At 38.1% G+C, this 23,356-nt stretch overlaps 2 protein-coding genes across 2 annotated transcripts; one reads left to right on the plus strand and one right to left on the minus strand.

The window, feature by feature from the left end:
• The first annotated feature begins 2,222 nt into the window (after positions 1 to 2,222).
• LOC117991348 (epidermal retinol dehydrogenase 2) lies at positions 2,223 to 16,384 on the plus strand. Its single transcript, XM_034978917.2, has 7 exons — positions 2,223 to 2,411; positions 5,585 to 5,859; positions 8,419 to 8,534; positions 9,691 to 9,810; positions 10,417 to 10,578; positions 15,065 to 15,264; positions 16,037 to 16,384. Exons 2-7 carry the CDS (start codon positions 5,589 to 5,591, stop codon positions 16,131 to 16,133), a joined length of 966 nt encoding a protein of 321 aa, XP_034834808.1. The 5' UTR covers positions 2,223 to 2,411; positions 5,585 to 5,588; the 3' UTR covers positions 16,134 to 16,384.
• A 1,137-nt stretch (positions 16,385 to 17,521) lies between these two features.
• Positions 17,522 to 21,505, minus strand: LOC117991345 (chitinase domain-containing protein 1). The gene is made up of 6 exons (XM_034978915.2): positions 21,148 to 21,505; positions 20,518 to 20,698; positions 19,821 to 20,027; positions 19,152 to 19,313; positions 18,468 to 18,705; positions 17,522 to 17,701 (listed from the first exon to the last, which is right to left on the minus strand). The coding sequence occupies exons 1-6, from the start codon at positions 21,400 to 21,402 to the stop codon at positions 17,560 to 17,562; spliced, it is 1,185 nt and encodes a 394-aa protein (XP_034834806.1). The 5' UTR covers positions 21,403 to 21,505; the 3' UTR covers positions 17,522 to 17,559.
• Between the last annotated feature and the right edge of the window lie 1,851 nt (positions 21,506 to 23,356).

The raw sequence follows: 23,356 nt of genomic DNA on the forward strand, positions 1-23,356 counted from the left end.
CCAGCCGTGGACGTCTATCGGTTGATGATGATGATAATGTATCTATCAATAGGCAATAAGCCATTTGACTGTGTCCGACAATCACTCGGCCTCGATTAATGAGTTTTCTACGAGGAATGAATACAGATGCACCCATTGGCCCGTGGCAACCTCCAGCTCTACTCGTTTACTCAGAATACCTACTAGCTATTAGGCTGAATGCAAATTAGCTAGGTACAAAGAGCATTGAGCTACACGATATATGCAGCTTATAGTCGTGGCTCCTTGGTGCCAGAGATAAGTAATTACGAGTAGTAGGTAACTAATCTTGTACAGCCCTCGTCCCTCGCGCTAACTCGGTGCGGGCCACAGTCCACAGAGTACATTGGTATAATAAGGTGCGGGCAAGCGCTGGTGATGTCCGGTTGTGTGGGGCGTCCGTCACCCCGCCCCATAGCCCGATTGCCATCTCAAGCTGTCGCGGACCCATACCTACTAGGTACGCTAAGTGAAGCGTCGCGTTGCCCGCAGTGCTTTTGAGCGCATCGACGAACTTGGTAATACTTAGTAGACATGTGTCCGCTATAGCATAACGTAACTGAAAACGGTTGCCGTGCCTATAGCGTACCGTATCGGTATTGTCGTAGCTAGCAACGGTTATCAGTTATCTATGACAATGCATTATTTGGTTTTATGGTAACTTGAAACGCAAAATAATTATGCTTTCTCTTTCTTTCTAAATGTTTTCACACACTCTAAGTCTAGAAGGAGCTAATATTGGCTACCGGCTTAGTAACGACTTGAAACTTTAGCTATACAGACGGTATCGATACGGCAGCTATCTTAGTTACTACAAACGAAAACGGTGTGCAGTGCGCACATTAAATTAGTTGAAACACAGGAATCAGAGGATACTGATATTCGGGAACGGTTATCAATATCGGTATTGAAACTGAATAACGGTTGGATAACCGTTGCCAGAAATAGCCGATAACGCTCATCTCTAATACTTAGGTACTTATTATGTACATAATAAGTACTACTTTACCATTCAGAGCGTTAAGAAAATGGATACTTGTATAAAGATTTGTAAAGAAAAATAGGAAAGTTGTGATAGCCTAGTGGTTAGGACGTCCGTCTTCTAATCGGAGGCCGGGGGTTCGATCCCGGGCACGCACCTCTAAATTTTCAGAGTTATGTCCGTTTTAATTAATTAAATATCACTTGCTTTAACGGTGAAAGAAAACGTGTGAGGAAACCTGCATGCCTGAAAGTTCTCCATAATGTTCTCAAAGGTGTGTGAATTCTACCAATCCGCACATGGCGAGCGTGGTAGACTATGGCCAAAACCCTTCTCTCTGAGAGGAGATCTGTGCTCTGTAGTGAGCCGGTGATAGGTTGATCATGATGAAGAAAAATAGATTGTCTAGACTAGAATCTTACAATGAATAATTTTTAAAAGCGATTATTATCTTCATTGCTCAATGTTAATGCTACATTGCACATAAAAACTCAAAAAATAATTAGGGTCCTTGCCACGCTAAGTAATACGTAATACTGAATGGGTACGTATCAAAATCTAATTTATTTTGGGTAATTGATGTTCACAAACCAATTAACTACAACACCTACAAGTTTTGCAACACTAGACCTAGTCAATGACCTAGATACCTACAAGTAAAATGATTTTCGATGACCTTTTCTTTTAGCTGATTTGCTGCGTTTCCAATAAGACTAGATGAGACAAATCGCAGGAAACAGCTCGCAGTAAAGATTGCGACGGGTTTATTATGTCCTCTAAAGTTATTAGTTAACATCAGCTACTATGTGCCTACCTACAGTACGCGGCCGAAAGTGATGAACATCGGCGTTTAGAATGACATTTCTTCTTTGTAGACCGTTGTCTCTGTCAGTCATACCCATATGACGTTTTGTCGGCCTCAATGATCGAGACGGTGCTCTACAAAGCTATCATCTCCTTCTAAATAAAACGTAGTGATTATATTCTCTTTGCTTCTAAAGATCGATGTTCATCACTTTTGGTCGCGTACTGTAGCTATTCTTCTGACGGTCCCCCGACACGACCGACGACGCGACGGCTTGGATTAAAATATTAGGTATTACCACAGAATATATAATAGTACCTACCTACTAAGTACCTACTAGGTCCTTACTACTTACTCCAAAAGTTTTTCATTCGTAGCCATTAGAATTAAGAGGTGTAAATAAAGCAGTAGGTACTAAAAATCTCTTTAATGGTAGATACCGTTATTGGAGAAAGCTATAACGTTGTGTAGAGAAACATCGGATTGTAAACTGTACGCAGTTGTAGGTCGACCGGCGCATGTGCAGCGCCTTCCCAATCAGTGATACGATACGCAAGGCAAGACGAGTGATTTTAACGGATTTTTAACACTAGGAAAAACTAAAAGGTTAGCTGTTATCTTAGTTAATATCACAAGGTGTCCCTTAAAAATGTTTTTTTTTAATCGTCAAATAAAGATTTGCAGCATCAAACCTGTCAAAAAGTCAAATTTCAGTTAACCATTTGATAATTGAAAAATTGGCGGTAATTCAAAATAAAATAAAATTATATAAATATTTTAAATTACCGCCTAGCTTATTTGTGTTGTCAAAATATACCTAGGTATTAAGTTATTATTTTTAAAATAATGCGTTAATTCTAATATCAAATTGTAAGGAAAATAAAAGTATGTACTTACTACTTTATCTACTTCTACTTAAGTTTCAGAGTTTATCGATTACGAACAAACAATCGAACAAATTTTTCCTCTTCATAATATTAGTATAGATAGGTACCTATTATATCTACATCTAAGTAAAACATGAATAATATTAAAACTGCGAACGCTTTCTTAGAAACTACTTTCTATTTACTTAAATAAAAAAACCCGCCAAGTGCGAGTCAGGCTCGCGCAACGAGGTTTCCGTACCTAATACAGTCGTATTTTTTCGACATTTTGCACGATAATTCAAAAACTATGATGCATAAAAATAAATAAAAATCTGTTTTAGAATGCACAAGTGAAGCCCTTTCATAATATGATACCCCACTTGATATAGTTATCTTACTTCGAAAATTGAAAATCCTAATTATTAGTTTATGACCACAATTTTTTTTTTTGTGTGATATAACCACAAATTCACAGTTTTCAGATTTTTCCCCTAGTGTCAGCTATAATACCTACCTACCTACCTACCAAATTTCATGATTTTAGGTCAACGGGAAGTACCCTGTAGGTTTCTTGACAGACCGACAGACAGACAACAAAGTGATCCTATAAGGGTTCCGTGTTTCCTTTTGAGGTACGGGACCCTAAAAATGAATATTTCTATATTAATTCCGGTGTGTTGTTGTTGGAACTTGCAGGAAGGCTTCTTACATAGTAAACTAGCTTATGCTCGCGACTTCGTCCGCGTGAACTACACAAATTTCAAACCCCTATTTCAACCCTTTAGGGGTTGAATTTTCAAAAATCCTTTCTTAGCGGATGCCTACGTCATAATAGGTATTTGCATGCCAAATTTCAGCCCGATCCGTCCAGTAGTTTAAGCTGTGCGTTGATAGATCAGTCAGTCAGTCAATCCTTTAAAATATTTAGATAGAAGATAGAAGATACCTGCCACCACGTTACGATCAACGCACAATTTAAATTAGGATTTGTTTATAATGTGGCTAATTCTGTTGTACACAATCTCTAAATGAAACTAAAATGGCACGTCTATTGCTATCCCTTTCAAAATGTTGCTTGCGGAAAAGGATAGCACTATATTTAGACCTGTTAATTTAGTTTAGTTCACAATGGCACCGATTCTGAGCACAACCTAATTTTAGAGTATTCGCATCGTCTTCTTACTAATGTAATATGAAAAGGACAGACGCAGTTTGACAATTCTAAATTTAATTTTTAGATGGTAAAACCCGTGATTTTAGCACGCAGTCGCGAACCTACTGTTTAAATTTGTATTGTGCACTAAAATTTAGAGTCTTTAAATGTGAAAGTCATGTTCCGTTCCTTTTTTAGCATTGTTAAAAAGAAAAGGATGCAGATACTCTAAATTTAGTTTAGAGAAAGACAAAAGAATCGGTGCCATTGTGTACAAGAGAATTGGCCCCAATACTTACCTATACTTAAACAGGTGAATATTTTTTGTTAGTTTAATGTTAGGGGCACGGAGCTCTTCATTAATTTCCATTAGTGAACGATTTCGAAGAATCCCATCTAAAATAATTATTACACCTAATTATTTATTGTCTTTACAAAAAATAATTAAGTCCCTGGAAGGTATAGTCTGCGACAGGTTGTGATGGCAAGCGGGGTATGAGGCGGGAGGGCACCCCGCACACTTCCACGTCACCCGCACCGGATTAGTGCGGGGGCTGTGCGGGTGTGCGGGGGTGTTCCCTCGTCGATTGTCATCTCGACCTGTCGCGTTCTATAGGTACAATTTACTTTATAGTGTCAATGTACATTGTACGACCGAGTGAAGGAGGCTAGCCTTGTTCCAACTACCTAGAACTAGGGTCAGTAATTTACGTCTTATTAAAGTACCTACCTAGTTGTTTTATAAGTAGACATAATTAGAATAGAAAAATATATAAGACTAGCTGATGCCTACGACTGCGTTCGCATGGATTTATTTAGTTTATTAAAAATCCCATGGGAATTCTTTCATTTTCCGGGATAAAAGTACTTAGCCTATGTTACTCTTCAGGTCTTTAACTATAACTACCCAAAAATCATGTCAATCCATAGCCCCGTGATTCAAAGACATACCAACAAACCAATAAATCAACAAACAAACAAAGTTTCGTATTAATTATACCTATGGGTATAATTAACTGATGTGAGCAGGAAAGAGAATTCAGCTATATCAACGTAACTGACGATATGCGTATATTCCAGTGTGTACGCTACCCTTACCTGCCTGTACTGTAGGTACTAACATACCAGACCAAGTACCACCACTATGTAATGAAATGTAATAAGATACAAGCACCACATATTATATTGTAATTAATATACTATTAACCAATGAAACCAACATCTACAAACTGCAATTTAACTAAGTAGCAAAATCATAACCAACGCACAACGGTCGAAATAAGATACCTCCCGTAACTGCTCATACTAAGGTTAATACTAGTGTAATTTCCCTTAGCCAAGATGAAAGAGGTAAATGAATAGCAGGTTCTTACCGCAAACATTAAAAAATCAAACTATGTACCTTTATTTAATTAAATCTTACCTTATTATTAAAAAAAATACCTTTATTACAGTAAATTATTTATTGTTGAAAGACGTCTACAGTAAATTAGTTTTTAAATTCCTAAAATGAATAACGTCCTTTACGTTTTGATTTGTTGTACATGTATTACTTACATTTGTGTTTTTATATCCAATCTATCACTCATACTGCATGCGAAAGTGTGTCTGTCTGTCTACTAGCTTTTCCCGTTGGCACTGAGAAATCTTGCATCTCGGGGATGGAATGGAAAACCAAAGAGTCGCTATGGCATTTTTGGGAAACCTAATTCCACGTGCACTCTACAAAAATAAATTTGTATTTCCTTTTTTTGCAGAAAAATGTTGGAAGGTACGAAGATCAACAATCCATCGCAAATGTCCAGCATATTTGACATCGCCAAAGACACCGTCCTGTTCCTTGTCTTATCATGCTACTACATTTTGGAGTCTCTGTTTTGGACACTGGTTCCAAATGCACTAAGACCCATGAAAAGTCTGAACGGAGATATAATTCTAATTACTGGAGGCGGCGGAGGAGTTGGTCGACAGTTGGCGATCAAGTTGGCAAGGCTTGGAGCCAAGGTTGTTTTATGGGACGTTAATAAAGAAGGTAAGGGAACAGACAAAATGTGCAGTTTTCTGTTCTGTTGTTCAAATGTCAAATTACTGATGACAGAGAATTAAGACAAAATAAAGTATAACTATTCCACCGTTATTCCACGTTGAATTGTTAGGCAGTTAAAGTGGTTCGATCCATCTTGCCACTTGACCTTCGGGATTTTTAAACTGCAGGATCCATGTGATCGGTTCGTAAAGTAAATTCTCTTCCCAATAAATACCTACTTCTTAAAGTGCTGCAAGGTCTTAACTATAGCCAGCAGTTTCCGTCGAGTTACGCAATAAATCCTTTCTGGTTTCGATAACGACTTGCTGAAATAAGCAATGACACTTGCTGACCATTTTGTTCCTGTGATAAAACTCATCAATAAAGTATCAATATTTTTGACTCAACATGACTTAGATGGCTAAGTCAAGTTGAGTCAAAAATATTGATACTTTATTAAATAGAATTTTAGATCTTCTTTATTTCCTAAAATTAAGATTGAATCAAACATTCGATTTATACCACACGAGTAGATCATGAGTAGATACTCATGTGATTTACATATGATTTCACTTAACAAGGTTTATTAGTGGATATGCTTTATTATTACCTATATCGCAAAAACTACATTAATAGCACAAAATACTTAACTTCCTATTTTGTGGTAATAGGTGCTTCATTATTATCATAAACAAGCTGATGCCTGCAACTTCTTCCGAGTGGATTTAGATTTTTGAGAATCTTGTGGGATTTTCTTGATTTTCCGGGATGAAATGCCTATGCCCTTCTCTGGAAGCAAGCTATCTCTACTGTACCAAATTTTGTCAAAACCGGTTTAACAAATGGCCGTGAAAAGTTTGCAAGACAGACAGATATACACTTTCACATTTCTAATAGATATTAGTATGGAAAAAGAATTTTTCATCTGGCTATTCTTATAATACCTAAATTACTATACATGCTCAATATTTTAAATTAAGGCAACTTTTACAGAAAACTCTAAACCAATCTGCTTCCTCTAAGAATGTTTTCTCGGAAATTTTCCAACTGTAACTTAAGTAGATAGGTACACCTACAATTTACTGAATTCTACTTTCTAAACACACGGCCATCTGCGGTCTTGGCGCAGTGATCTTAAGACATAAATTCATCATCATCAGTTACATAATTCGTAATATAGGCCTACAGACACACCGATTAGGTTGACTTATAAAAGTTACTAAGCATTAGATACCTTTTTATTACTTTTCAAGATTCCGTACCCGAAGGGTGCCAACAGGATCCTATTACTTGTAAGCTTTCGCCCCGTCCGTTCTTCCGTCTATCTGTCAGCGGGCTGTATCCCGTGAACAAGGGACAACCCTCCACCTCCCATGGCCCACCAACCTCTCGGTTATATGGGCCCAATCGCAGGATAACGCCCGTTCAGTACTTGCTCTTGGCGTTTTCTCGGGGCGACAAATTATTTTATCTCTCCTCCTTGTCCCTTATGCTCACTCTCCCCCTTGCGGGCTAGACGTTACTAGCAAAGCTGAAATTCCCGCTGCTGCGATTTGCATCTTTAACGGCTAAGCATAGCTAGATAGGTAGATTAAGGTGCTTCCGAACTGTGAATGTTTCAATTCAATCGAACCAGAGCTTTTTCGTGATAAAAATACTAAGCACCTATTACAGTTGTGAAATAGCAGAGTTGTATGGGTACACAGTGCGTTTATGAGGTTGCAAAACTTCCATGTTAGTGATACAATCTACGCAACGCAACAGACACCCTAATCAAAGATTTGTAATACCTGTTATTTTCCGTTACTCGCTCTAGATAGTAGATCGCAGCATTGAATTAAATTTATATGCATAGAAGGGCAACCTGCATAAATCGTGTTCTTGAACCCGTTCTTGTTAGAATTAGTACGACACTTGTCAACAAGTTTTGCGCTTTTTTGCGAGTTGTAAATCGTTTGATTTACAACTCGCAAAATGTTTTTTTTGGAATGACACATGCGTAGTACCACGTAGTAGGTACATACTGCATAGAGGTCGTTGGATCGAAGTAGGTAGGTATAGGTAGGTATGAATAATACTAGGTACCTATTACCTATATTCATAATTTTAATTTATAATTTACCTATGCCCGGCATAGGTCAAAATTCACAATGCGATTCGCGCGCCACTATCCAAGAAAACTTCACGCAAGTGCCGCTACACTTTACAAAGTAGGTACCTATATTCAACTTTCGATCGAACAAAGGACCGAGGATATAAAACATATTTTTTATAATATGACGTCTAGACGTCATAGAAATCTAGATTTCGCATACCTTACCTACCGTTTTTTTACATTTAAACAATATAAGGTATGGGCTCTAGGTACAATCATAAATTATCCATCTAATTACCTAAATTTACAGGTATATAAACACGTTACTACTTACTAGGTAAACAATAGGTATTATTAAAGGTAATGTATATAATTATACCTTGAATCTAGGCTCGGTAACGACGCTTTTCCGTCCTTACTCAAGGCTCGTTACATAAATTTCTTAATTTATCGTGATTTTGATCTATCAGCATTGAACAAGACCTGCGCTGCTCTCAAAGACGAAGGATACGCAGTGGCGAGCTACGTCGTCGACCTGGCAGATCGGGAAGCTGTCTACACCACAGCACAGAGAGTAAAAGTAGAGGTACGTATAGTACGCGACAGGTTGAGATGGCAATCGGGGAGGGAACATCCCGCACACCCACACAGCCCCCGCGCTAACCCGGTGCGAGCGAGCGAAGGTGACCTGCGGGTGTGCGGGGCTTCCCCCCGCCTCATACCCCGATTGCCATCTCCACCTGTTGCAGACTATAAATACACGGACTTGGGATCGCTAGATACCGCATGTTTAATAAATAATGTGAAAACCACCCCTTGTCTATTTTTCCTATGAAGACGTCACGCGGGTCATTGTGATTATCACCACGGATTATCACAATGCGCAGTCACCGAGTTTCAATTGCCAGCACGCGTCGGTGTGCCACCAAACTTCGACAGGAGAGAGGACTGATTTTTCTTATCTAGATAGAGGAATGTTAAAGTATTGACAGAGGAATGAAAATAAAATAGGCGCTTGACTCTTTCAGGTACGCCTGGACAAACGGCTTGCGGTATTAAATTGCAATATCCATATCATGTAATTTTTGGTAACGATCACTCGTCTTTCAGGCGCCATAAATACTTATAACAACCACTCAGCGCCGGCAGAGTGGCATATTTTAGCTTCAGAGACTTGCTCTCTATCCTCTGAACCGAACAAAATCCATATCAGTGATGGTTACCAAATTTGTTCGCGCCGGACCGGACCATAAAAACATGACATGAAAAGTTTAAACTAAAATAGAAATAAAACCATATAAAATCGTAGACCACGAAAAATGTATATTCTTTCTTAATTAAATAATTTATAGATATCCAATTATCTATTATATATAATATCCCCTAATTATCTACCCAAATATGTATAAAATCTTACAATATTAGATAATTTATTACACTGCACCGGCTTCCCACGGTGCATGATTCTCCGGAGTAAGTATAAAGCACGGCCGGACATCCATGCACCGCGCACAAGGCTCTTCCAAAGGAAGGAAGGAAGGGGCACTATATAAATAGCTTTTTGTAACAATACAATACGCCAGGATTTTAGGTCTCGCTTTCCTATAGCGATAGTTTTAGATATTAATTAGGTATTTCCTCAAGCCAGATGCACGATCAGACTAAAAGTCAGTAGTTTCTCTACGTAGGAATTAATATTTTTTAGTAATTTTGATAAGGATACCTTAATTATTTTGTTTTAGGTGGGAAAAGTTGACATACTTATTAATAACGCCGGAATCGTCTTCGGTGAAACTCTGCTGGATCTGAACGATGCAGCCATTGAAACCACATACAAAGTCAATATCCTCTCTCATTATTGGGTAAGAACGCTTAGATCATTATGGTAACTTTATAAAAAGGTAGTAAATAATTGAAACACTACTTCGTAAATAAAACATAAAAACCGGCCAAGTGCAAGTCAGGCTCGAGCAATGAGGGTTCCGTACTACAGTCGTATTTTTCCGACATTTTGATATTTTGAGGCCAAAGATAACTGCAGGCACGATTGAGAGACACACAAATTAATAGTCTCATCATTATTCCACACGCCACGGTCTTGCGCCGCGCCGCCTGAATCCAGCGGCTCCCTGCGACTCGTCTAACGTCATCCGTCCACCTATTGGGGGGTCTTACAGCGCTGCATCTTCCGGTGCGAGGTCGCCATTCCAGCACCTTGAGACCCCAACGTCTATCGATTTTACGAACTATGTGCCCTGCCCATTACCACTTCAGCTTTGCAACCCGTTGAGCTATCTCGGTTACTCAATACACTTATTACCTAATAGATTTGTACCTACCTATGAAATTAGTTTCAGAAGTTAAGATTCAGTCGATTAGGATAGGTAGGATTATCTACGTAAGTATTTTAAGGGAGCGCACTGCGCAGGAAATTCTTTACTTATTATTATTCTTTCCTTTCTTTTCAGACGGTGAAAGCTTTTCTTCCCGATATGATAAGTTCGGGCAAAGGTCACATAGTGACAATGGGCTCCGTTGCTGGACTTCTCGGCACCTATCGATGTACAGACTACAGCGGCACTAAGTTTGCCACCGTCGGCTTTCACGAGAGCCTATTCACAGAACTTCGGGTAAGTCTGTGGCAAACCCATCTATAGCACGCGTGACGCGACAGTTCGAGTTGGCAATCGGTGAGGGGCCCCGCACATCCGCTCAGCTCCCGCGCTAACCAGTGCGAGCGAGCGCGGGTGTGTAGGGCGTCCTCCCACCTCATACCTCGATTGTCATCTCAACCTGTCGCGGACTATAGGTTGAAACAATTAAAGTTTATTATTATCGTTTATCGTTTGATGAGTTGAAGAGCTGCGCGGTGCGGTAAGTTGCATAACAGACGGTTAAAGTTACGTTACGATTAGGTACACTTGGGCCGCCAAAATGTCACTTATTGTAAAATGGTAGGCAGATACTGCGATCATTTACGCGTTTACTATGACATTCTTGATTCCACCATATTGGTATTGCTGCTCTCCCACTTTGTATCTTTCCAGCAGGGTACACAAACAACAATCTAAATAAAAGTCTTCATTTCCTCATTACGAAGGGCTAAGTCAACGTCAAAAATGTTTGTTTTAAAATATACTTCAATTTCTTGCAAAGTTCTACCTTTTGTTTCTGGTAACCGAAACCACAAGAAACCAAGACAAACTGTCATTATCGCTGCCTTTAACAGGTAAAAATTATTATATCCCAAATAACTTATTATTAGTGGAAACGAGTAGAGAAACAATGCCATTAGAACAGACAATACTACCCCAGTTAAACAGAAACAGTAAACTTTTAATTCTAATGGAAATATTTCACCTAATAGTGCCTCAATTGATGGAAACGGCCCACTATTTAAAATTATAAAGTAAGCACCAATTAAAGTCACGTTAATCCACCGAATATCCTTCCCGACCTTAAAATATAGACATAAAGATAAAGCCACTAAAATACAATTAGCCACTAATCCCGTTACAAATATCAGTTTTCTTATCGACATGTTCCTGACTAATATTAACGACATACATGATCCTACAAGGAAAAATGCGTCCACCAATAATGTATATAACAAAACATCGGATGTACCAGTGATTTCTTCTAAGATAACAGTTGCAAAGACACTGAAGATCAATTTTCCACTGGCCGTAATATAGACGAACATAATAGTACTCAGCAACATCAATTCCCAGAAATATTTCATCCGAAAAGCTAAAAACAATCTCTTTAAAGTGGGGCGTGAATTCGTCAAATTGGCTTTTTCTAGTTTATTTTTTTCTACTTTGAGCAGCCATTGTAATTCTGCTTTAGTATTGGAACTTTTTCTGTGAAGTTTCCAAAACGCTTGCTCGCATTCTCCAAAACGTCCTTTAGCAGCCAACCAATAAGGACTTTCTACCCAGAAGTACGGTACAATAATTCCAAAAGCTCCTGGAAAAATTCCAATTATCGCAACTGTTCTCCAATGTAAGAGTATTCCGAGAACATGACCGAGTCCTGTGCCAATAGCTGACCCAACTGTTATCACTGTGTGGAGGTAAAATGCTCTAGTTTTTGGTGAAGTATATTCTGTAGTTGTGACCATACATAAGGCATATGTTGCTCCAAAACCGATACCTCCGCAAACTCTTGAGAGCATAAACATATACATTTCTTTGGCGTAATATAAAATTATCCAGTTCAGTGTTAATACTGCAGCAAACAGCACGACTGAATATCGTCGTCCAATTAAATCTGTCACAGCAGCTACCATGCCCATTCCAACTGTGGTCATGACTGTTATGGTTGAAGCTAAAAAGACATTATAATGACAAGAGTTAAGATTTGTTGCACAATGGAACTTTAAGAGTTCTCTCCATGGTAGCTCCAAGTCGAGCATGAGAGCATGTAATTGCAATCAACATTTACAGGCGTAATATACCTACTTAAGAGCAAGATGCGTGATGTTGAACAAATTAATGTTTGGTAGGTATTACGTTAATTTTTTGCAATTTTTTTATTTAATGAATTAAAGGCAATTAAAATCAATAATTATGCAATGCTATAGTTTCTCACATGGTTTAATAAATAAATATAGTTTTACTACATTTATTGTTTTAGGGTAGGTATAGATAGAGGAGATAAATCGTTATCTGGCTTGGTTTTAGATATGGAACAACAAATAATAAAACATCGATGTTAATAAAATAATAGGCGTAATAATATATTATGTACGTATTGAGAATCGCGTAAGAAATGACATCACTTTACTTACTCATGATTGAAATTTGATTGTCAGTCAGAGATATGCCATCGTCTTTATTCCTCAATGCACGTACCATACCAGTCATCTGCCCGAAGAGAATCCCATTCGTTATTGAGAGCAAGACCATAGGCACGATCACGAAAGCCTTAAAAATAAAATAAAAAAACGACAAAATGAATGTTAACTGTTTTTATATTATTATAGGTATAAGTTTGAGAGATTTTTTTCTCTTTATTGGAACACATACAGCATTTACATTGTTACTTGGCTACTTCTTTCTAGAAATTCTAGTTAGTACATACGCATATTAAATTAAGTGTTCCCACTTCACTTATTTACGTTATCTATCGAGTTTTGTGTGGGAGGTAGTAAGTAAATTAAGTAAAATTAAATTACAAGGAGTTAGTAAGTTATAAAGTGTTTACAAATAAAGTACCTATATAATTTTAATCATGCCTCTAGAGCTATACCTACAAAATATAATCATTTTAACTTTTTTTAGTTCAGCTACAAATTTACCAATATTGTGATGAAATATTTATTTTTATTGAAAATCAGTAGGTAGTACCCTTATTATAAATGCCAAAGTGTGTTTGTTGGTTGGTTTGTTGGTTTGTCCTTCAATCACGTCGTAACGGTGCAACGGATTGACGTGATTTTTTGCACGGGTAGGTATAGATAAGGACCTAGAGAGTGACATAGGCTACTTTTTATCCCGGAAAATCAAAGAGTTCCAGCGAGATTTTAAAAAAACCTAATTCCACGCAGACGAAGTCGCGGGCATCAGCTAGTATTACAATAAAACTTAAAGCAAGCCTTATCTTATTACTATAAAAAACATGCCCACGTGCAATGGTGCCAAGAATACTGGCTGCATTTCCGCGCTTGACAGCCAGGCAGATCCGTTGCGCAAGAAATGAGCCAGCCCTTCTGTCACTGAATGATGAAATTAGTCTAAATGTACATATTATTGGTATGTAGAGATATGTAAGTATTGATTAATGAACCTTTAACTTCTGATAAGGCTTGTTATTAGTTTGTAATAAAAACAAAATTCTTAATACTTAGTACCTACGCGACAGGTCGGCCAAGATTCGAAATGGCAATCGGGGAGGGAGGGGAGGCCCCGCACAGTCCCCGCGCTAACCCGGTACAGGATAGCTGCCTCATACCCCGATTGCCATCTCGAACTTTCGCGTATTATAGTTAGGCACTTCTTAGTTAGTCCTTGTGAAATTTCGAATCAAACTATGATAGTTCCATATAAATGTAATAACAATTTTTTCGCTAGACGGCGTAGGGCGAAATGGCAATCGGAGAGGGAACGCCCCGCACACCCACACAGCCCCCGCACTAACCCGGTGCGGGCGAGGGCGGGTGACGTGCTGGTGTGCGGGGCGTCCCCCGCCTCATACTCCGATTGCCATCTCCTTTCGCGGACTAAGTATATCTCTTAATATTGAGAAAATAATCGCCATTTATCGATTCCACACTATACTTATACAGTGTGAACCTAAGTGGTTTGAGTGAGGATTATTGCTCCATTATAGCATTTACAATTAAATATTCATAATAAATTTAAAATAAATTCTGTCTACGTCGTAAATAATTAAGTATCGCATATATACCTTTCGAAGTATTGGAGTCGTCATTTGTAGCCGCTTGCTATTGATAATGTAAACTGGAAACTTAGTTGATTAAAGTGTTTTAGCTACATTAGAACTTATGGCTTAAGAGCCAGAACGTGCCAGACCTTCCTTATTTTATAAAACCTGAAAGTTGCTCTGCGTATTGTCCCCAACACTGGGAGGAACGTTTGTTTGGATCATGGTGGCTTTGGAAGATAACAGGTAATAAAGGTGTTAAAAAATCTTGCGTCAAAGTATTATTCTAATTCGTCTAATTTAGTAGTAGAGTAGTATTACAAATCACGTTATGCATTGTCAGACACTTTAGTGTAGTAGGAACCTTGTGTAGGAACCCCAGCCATACACCCTTTAATTTATTAAACTTTAAATGTCTGGCAGGGGGTTGCCACCATAAAAAACTAGACTTATACTTTGACGTAAGATTTTTTACACCTTTATTACCTTTTATCTACCAAAGCCACCATAATCCAAACTTTCTAGTCGCTGATCGTTCCTCCCTGTGTTGCGGTCAATACGCAGAGACACTTTCAGCTTTTATAAAATAACGAAGTTCTGGCACGCGCTGGCTCTCTCTCTAATATCAAAATTTTATATGGTTCATTAAACCTATTAAGATTGTACCTATTTCATACATTAGGGTCCCGCATGAAAATCATGATGATGATTAGGAATTGTTTTTTGCAGACTCACGGTCATAGCACGATCCACGCGACACTCGTGTGCCCGTACTACATCAACACGGGCATGTTCGACGGAGTCACGCCGCGGCTCATGCCCATGTTGGAGCCGGACTACGTCGCCGAAACCATGATAGATTCCATTCGCAAGAACGAAGTCAACTGCATCATGCCCGGCTCTGTCAGATACTTGCTGCCGCTTAAGTGGTGAGAATTGTATTTACATAACACGATCCACGCGACACTCGTGTGCCGGTACTACATCAACACGGGCATGTTCGACGGAGTCACGCCGCGGCTCATGCCCATGTTGGAGCCGGACTACGTCGCCGAAACCATGATAGATTCCATTCGCAAGAACGAAGTCACCTGCATCATGCCCGGGTCTGTCAGATACTTGCTGCCGCTTAAGTGGTGAGAATTGTATTACATAACACGATCCACGCGACACTCGTGTGCCGGTACTACATCAACACGGGCATGTTCGACGGAGTCACGCCGCGACTCATGCCCATGTTGGAGCCGGACTACGTCGACGAAACCATGATAGATTCCATTCGCAAGAACGAAGTCAACTGCATCATGTCCGGGTCCGGGATTTAGCGTTCCGATACGATGCCGTGTAGAAACCGATAAGGGGTAGGTAGATATGGGTTTAATAACAACTGACATCCTCTTCCAAGTTAGCCCGCTTCCATCTTATAGGTACTGGATCAACACTTAACACCAGGTAAGATCGCAGTCAAGGGCTAACTTGATAAATTTTTTTTTTAAACGATCACCATCGGACGCAGCAGACATCGGATGATGTCAACAGAGGTCGACGCATCTGATGTGAATTATGCTGCTTAGGTACCTACATCATTCGTATTTTCAGTAGATACTGAAAATGCAGTCACGCTTAATTACTACTTAATAGAATGGAAACTAAGCACGAAACAATATTTCAAAAATCTAAAACCATTTCTCTCTATTTCAGCTTACTCCCAGCAAAAATGTGCTGGGACCTAATGCACAGGGTGATGAAAGGGCCCCAGTCTATGATGGAGCTCAAGAGGAAAACTACAGTGGAATGAAAACAATGTTATAAATACTTAACTTACTTGTACATTAATTTATTTTCTAACTGTTTATGAATGTTTGAAATCGAGCGTCTCATTCGGCGTCATATCGATTAACGGAATAGGTAAAGTAGTTAAAAGAGTTAAGAAGTTATAACTTATGCAGGTACCTACAGCACAGAGTACATTGAATAGACCTACAACAGTACAAGGCTCTCTTGGCACTTGAGTGACATTGACAGTTCTCCAATAGCGCCCCCCCTGTCAAATTGACAGGGGGGGCGCTATTGGAGAACAAAGGCTTAGACTATTTAAACAAAGAACAAAGGGGCACTTGACGGCAATGTTAGTTCCCATTTTCGCCACGCCCCAAGATAGCCTTGTCGCACTATACCTCTAATTATTATGTAAATAGACGACAAATATAGCTCATTAAAAGACTGAAGGCTACGTATTTTTTTTAAATTAAATACCCAATATTTAATGGTAAAATTGTTTTAATACTTATTTCATAGTTCGTGCAGTTCCAATCCAGTTACCCTCCTTTGCCACTAGAGTAAGTAATGCTTCAGAAAAACTGGTTTTACAATTAGCAGTTAAAAGTAATAAAAAGTCATTCCCCACAGAGATCAAGCTTGCAAGCTCTTCCATTCAAGCCCCATGTCAATTGGACGAGACCTTGGTGTATCCTAAAAAATACGCTTGTAGGAGCCATTGAATTACTATGTAATGTACTAACGGTAGGAGCTACCAGTTCATCATTTAGAGGACATTTATGAACCTATGAGATCCTTTAATGTAATTTGGCGTAAATCATACCTACTCATATTATGGAAATGAAAAATCATGACGTTATCTCGTAAAGTATTGAGCCTCCATTGCGAAGGTAAGCCGCGGTTACGACGACAGCGGGACGCGGGACAGGAGCGGGGTGATGACGCGACGCAATACGCATATATTTATAACTAGACTAGCTTATGCCCGCGACTTCGTCCGCGTGGGCTACACAAATTTCAAACCGTGTATTGTATTGTATCACTTGTAATAGACACCGGTATAACATGTCCGACCTTACGCACCAAATTGTAATAATATTTATTCAAGTTTTTAGAAATAGAGAAGGCAACCCACTGTAATACCTAGTGTTTACTAGTGCAGGAGTTGCCCATTCATATGCCCTTAGTAGGCCTAGTCCTAGACCTAGGTCTACTTAATTGTTATTACTTGTTTTTTATCTGTATTATAAAAAAAATTGTGTTCCTTATAATATAATTTATGTCAGCACTCAGCAACTTAAAAGTCAATAAAAATTTATTATTTATTATAACCACGCTCCCGCCGCCGCTCTCGCCCCGCTCACCGCCGTCGTCGAGGGCGCGGCTTATTAGTAAATAACAAACAGATTATACAATAAATTAATTAATTTATTATTAATATCACATTAGAGTAAGTCGTAAAAGTATTGCAAGCCTTGACCTAACTCCCATATCGCGACGCCCGTGCCGAACTCGCGCGCCAGGTCTAGCCTCTTTTGGATGGAGTACAGTGTGGGGAAGAATATCTTCTTCGCGCCTTGTGGTGTTCTGTAGCAAAAGTAATAAACTGCGTTAGTTTTTTTCCCGAATACTAAAGGGTTTTAGCCACCGAACAAATATCTGTAGAAATAGCCCTATTGTGACTCTTACTTAGAGCGAGATAGCTAAATGCATTTAAGCTTTTATTAGAACGTGACAAAATGATTATTTTTGTCCTTATCACCGTAGCGCGTAGCCACTTTTTGTTTGTCAAGATGTATTTTGTACGTGAAATCTTGACAAACAATGTGAAGTGAGGTTATGTTGACTCAAGTATTTAAAAAAATGATTTGTTTTTGTTTTTGAAATGCGAGTGTTTATTTGTTGATTTGTCCTTCAATCACGTAACAACAGAGCAACGGATCAACATGATTATTTCCATAGATATACTTAGTTATACACCTGGAGAGTGACATAGGCTATTTTTGTTCAGGAAAATCAAATTTCCCTGGTAATTTATAAAAACCTAAATCCACGCAAACGAAGTCGCGGACGTCAGTTAGTTAAATCTAAATGAAGTGTTAATTTAGCGTTCTGCGTGTCATTATCAACAATGACGTAGGGACAAATTCAATATGGCGGATATAAAACAGAAACCTCTCTAGGGGTTACTTATCGTGGTATAAGTTATTTAGTGGCAGAGTGTGAAAAACATCTCTGAATGCGGAATCAATGAAGAAGCTAATCACAAATATATTTTTAAACTTTTAATCATGTTTCCTGATAGCAACGCTAAATTATTATCTAAAACAAACTTCTTCACAAAAAAACTTACCTAACTTCAATATAGTTTTCAGCAGTGTTATTATTGTAGGACAGTGCTTGATTGGGTTTGGCATTCTTCAGAAGTTCAATATACTCAGTACCAACTATGGGCCCGCCCCCATTCGCCGTGTACGAATTACCATAGAAATTGAGGCCTAGTAATATTTTTGATCTTTTTGATGGATTTTCTTCATCACCTATTAATTTCTCTAGACATAACTTCATCCAATATAATGGTGCATTTGGACCTGTATAAAAAACATGGTGTAAATAATTTTGAAAAGTAATTAAAACCGTTTAATCTTTTAGTCAAGCGGTAATGGCCTGGTTAAGACATCGGCCTACTATTCGAAGGGTTTGTCCATGACAATCTTTTCTACTAATTGCTTTTTTGCTAATTGCGACTTTCATGCTAATTGCAGTTTAGTCCAGATTTTATACTAAAGAAAGTTGCTTCAAGTAAGTAAATTTCATAGAATAACTAAAAATTTAAGCATTATTATCCATATCCATACTAATATAATAAATGCGAAAGTGTGTGTGTCTGTCTGTCTGCTAGCCTTTCACAGTCTATCCATTTAACCAATTTTGATGAAATTTGGTACAGAGATAGCTTGTATCCTGGGGAAGGACAAGGACAAGGACAAGGCTACTTTCATCCCGGAAAATAGTCTAGTCTGAAATAAAAACTTACCAGGTTTTTGTGGATTAGAGAAATCGTATGTCATGACAGATACAGCATTGACATATGGATATATTTCATTGAATGCCTCTATAAAGAACTCATCACTGGGGTATCCTCTGAAGGGAGGGTATACTAATATTAGGTGTAAATTGTCTTCTGTCATCTCGAGACCTGTAAAAAGTTTGTGTATTAGCATGCCGGACTCACATGGTCACATCATCATGGTCAATATATAAAGAACTAGATGATGCCCGCGACTTTGTCTTCGTGGATTTAGGTTTTTTAAATCCCGTGGGATCTCTTTAATTTACCAGGATCAAAAGTAGCCTATGTCCTTCCCCGGGATGCAAGCTATCCCCGTACCAAATTTCATTGAAATCGGTTAAGCGGATGGGCCGTAAAAAGACAGACAGACACACTTTCGCATTTATAGTATTAGTATGGATTTACTACACGACCACTGAGAGAATGCAGTTCGTAGGTGGATGTCTAGTGAATATGAGTAACTTTGTATTATTGTACTGTAATACATTGATTGTATACCTATAACAATGTTTTGGTATTGATGGCAAAGGATTTATGGTGATTTTACGTAGTCCAGTAGTTAGCAGGATCATGAATTTAAATCTGGGCATGTACTGATGTAATATAATATTTTAACAGAGGTCTGACACTTACCAAACTGTTGTATAAACTTGACAGACTTGTCGATATACTTTCCAATCTGCGACATTATTTCTAGAACGACCCCATCAAACTTCCACTGCTTGCAGGCCCTCTTTACTTCCTCAATGAGAGCTTTTTGTTCTGTTATTGATGTTGGCTCCATGAAAAATGCTTTGAGATCTGATGGTTCCCAGTTTTCAAAAAGCAGTCTGGGTACAACTGTAATAGAAGGAATTATTTCACTTGGAATTATTTCAATTTATGGTATTCTAAATTCAAACATGAGCTAGAAGATGGCATAAAATATTATAGTAGCAATAATATTTTGGTATTTTGAGTGGTCAGCCACACATAAATTTTAATTATTAGACTAGCTTTTACCCTCAAATTTAACCGTGAAATATAATTTTGCACCGCTCACAGGGTGTTCAAAAGCTTTGCCATTGCAATTCACACGTGATTGAAAAGTCGGCATAAGAGAATCAAGGCATACATTTTTAAGAAAGTTAAAACTGTATTTAAATGATGGGATTGATTTCTGGTGTATTTGAAATAAACCCCAAACTTTTTCCAAAAAAAAATGGTACGGAAAAATAAATGTTGTAAGAAAACCTAGCCCTGACAAAAAAAGTCAAGAATTACAATTTTCTAATTTTTTTTAACAAAAATATTGAGTTGAGTTGTAAATGAATCAACTGATTTTACATACTTTTTACATCATTAGCTGATCCTTTTTGCTTTACAGTTTTCATCCATGCATGGTCCACGTCATGTAAGCCAGATATAATGTAAATGTGTGGGCTTTGTCGCTTGATCTGCAGCCACACTGGAGAGATGTAGTTAAACTTGGGTGCCCATGTTTTCGCTACATCATATCCTTTATTGTTCCACTAAAAAGATAAACTTTCATTAAAATATCAAAATAAAATTCTTCGAAAGATTTGGCAGAAGTAGGGGGTTGAGGTAGGGGAGGGAGGGGGGAGAGGAACCAAACGTCTACCAAAAACAACACCTGTCTCCCTCAAACTCCAGCCAAACGATATCGAATCCAACACGAATAACACGAGTTGCCTCCGATTTTTGAAGCACGCTTTTAGGTGTCAAAGGGTGCGTAAACTCCATGCCAATACCTACCTATTTATTTAGTCTATCGCTACGCGTAGGTATATTATTGTGTGGAAAACAAGAAATATATGTTACAACCAAATTTACAATTTCTTCACTTTTTAAACCCTTATGTATGAGCTCAGCATTATCAGGAGTTTTATAACTTTGGGGGCACCGGTATAAATGGTCGGTACCCCTATGAGTACAAAGTAAACAATTAATTGTAAATTACCGGCGTAACATAACCCAGTACAGTATTCTTGAGATTCCGAAACGATGTCTCCTGGTGGTACGTGGCATGATATTTAAGAATATCTTTAGCATATGGGGTCTCTACGACCAGCTTACGATCCAAAACATTGTTCTTCCTCGAACCCTCTTGAGGTTTAACACCTTTTTGAGACTTTTTATCAGACGGTGGCGATAATGTCGCGAGGCAAACGTTTAATATCAATAGAACTTGTGTTAATGTAATAATACATTTCATCTTATTCACAAATGCTGATCAATAGATATGAAAAATTAGAAAACTACGTGAACAATACAGAAAAGAAACAAGCCGGCGTCCAATCAACAAAATTAATGACATTTGACATATTTGGCAGTGTTTTCTCTCACGATTTTAGCACTACCCTAGTATGTGCTTTAGTATAATATTATTTGTATAAATTTGCCATAAATTACCCAAAATAATCAAAATCCCATGATTTAGGGAGCATAAATCATAATTATTAGAACAACATATAATTTCACGTTTTTAATATTGTAATTTCACAACCCTAAATATCTTCAGCCTTGTGACAAATAAAATGGTTATTATGAATAGTTATTTTCTTCCCTTTTTAAATTGTAATTTTGAATATTTACTGATGAGATGACGATGATGATGATGATAAAAACTTACAGTGAGAGTTGAGACCACAGTGCACAGAGTACTTTGTAAATATTTATAAGAAACCACAGTGCGACAAGGCTCTTGTGGCGCATGGCCAAAATCTGAACTAACGCCGCCATCTTGTGAAGCGTCACGCTGTCCCCTTAATGTTAAGTAAAAAATCTGAATTTTCAGCCACACCATATAAGTAAACATCACGATTGTATAATATCCTGATAAACTACATCATAACGTAACTACACTAGCGGCACGCTATGATGGCCGGTTTGACACATTACAATAGTGATGTGGAATGTCAATTTATTCTCGAACAAAAAACAATTAAGTTTTGTTTTTGTACCTGATTAAATAGGTTTAATAAAACAAAAATGTATATGTTTATTTAATTTATTTGAACGAACTGAATATTTGAACGAAAATGAATATACATACTTTATATGCACACAAGAAACATATGAATACAAAAGATACCGAAAAAGGTGCCACAAAAGGCCATAATTAATCAGATTCGTCCATACTACTATTTTCACTGTCGTCACTGCTATCATCACATACATTAATAATTATATGTTCGTTTTCTATAATATTATCTATTTTCACATCTCTTTCATAATCTTCCCTTATTAATTTAACAGTTCTATTCACAACCTTTTCCCAGTCTCCTTTAGTCACATGTTCACAAGCTTCTTCTAATAATTTTAGCATTTTTTTTGTGGTAAATGGGGGTTCTGTATTGTGTCTTGCAGCATATCCCTTAATTTGAGCCCACACCAACTCAATCGCATTATACTCACAATGGTAAGGCGGTAACCGTATAACTCTGTGCCCATGTTCTAATGCTATTTCGTCAATGACGTATCGGATCTTGGTTGGTTTGTTTTCTTTTAAAAGACGTACTAATTCCGCTTTTAACATATTCATGTTTGCATCTACGCCATTTTTACGAAGCCATGCGACGATATCAGCTTTCTTTTGGGATTGGGCAGGTGGCTTGTCAATTTGCATCGAGTGGTATGGGGCGTTGTCCATAATTATAATAGATGGTTCAGGGAGGCTACACAACATTGAGGTAAACCATTCAGTAAACTTTTCTCCATTCATGTCTTCATGATAGTCTCCAGTGGTTTTTGACGCAAAAGCCATGAGAGAACCTTCGACAAACCCGTTGATGGTTCCGGCGTGACAAATTATAAGTCGCGATCCTTTTCCTACAGGAACTTTGGAAGTAGATGCTGCTGTGTCATCGTTCCAAGAACGGCCTACAGTATGGTTAGCATTAAGCCATGTTTCATCCAAGAACACAACATTTTGCCAATTTTTGATTTCTTTCACTTGCCGTAAAAAAGTATACCTTGCCATCGCTATATCAAATCTTTCCATCAATATTTTGCGTTTGTTACATTTTTTGTATCGAAATCCAATGGTCTTCAAAATCTTCGTTAAAGAACTTTCCCCACCGAAGAATAATCCAGCTTCCTTCAGTGAATGCACCAACTTTTTTCTTGTTGGATACTCCTTCTGTAAATAGTAGCCGTAAACATGTCTT

This window comes from Maniola hyperantus, chromosome 19 (genome assembly GCF_902806685.2).
Source record: "Maniola hyperantus chromosome 19, iAphHyp1.2, whole genome shotgun sequence".
Lineage (NCBI taxonomy): Eukaryota > Metazoa > Arthropoda > Insecta > Lepidoptera > Nymphalidae > Maniola > Maniola hyperantus.

Bases quoted from the DNA above. Each gene is read 5' to 3' on its own strand.
- LOC117991348 (XM_034978917.2), top strand. From the start codon at position 5,589: ATGTTGGAAGGTACGAAGATCAACAATCCATCGCAAATGTCCAGCATA. The intron at 5,860-8,418 runs GTAAGGGAACAG...TTGATCTATCAG, and splicing joins ATGGGACGTTAATAAAGAAG to CATTGAACAAGACCTGCGCT. The intron at 9,811-10,416 runs GTAAGAACGCTT...CTTTCTTTTCAG, and splicing joins ATATCCTCTCTCATTATTGG to ACGGTGAAAGCTTTTCTTCC.
- LOC117991345 (XM_034978915.2), bottom strand. From the start codon at position 21,402: ATGAAATGTATTATTACATTAACACAAGTTCTATTGATATTAAACGTT. The intron at 20,028-20,517 runs GTATGTAAAATC...CTTCTATTACAG, and splicing joins ATCAGCTAATGATGTAAAAA to TTGTACCCAGACTGCTTTTT. The intron at 18,706-19,151 runs GTAAGTTTTTAT...TTTTTTATACAG, and splicing joins CTCTAATCCACAAAAACCTG to GTCCAAATGCACCATTATAT.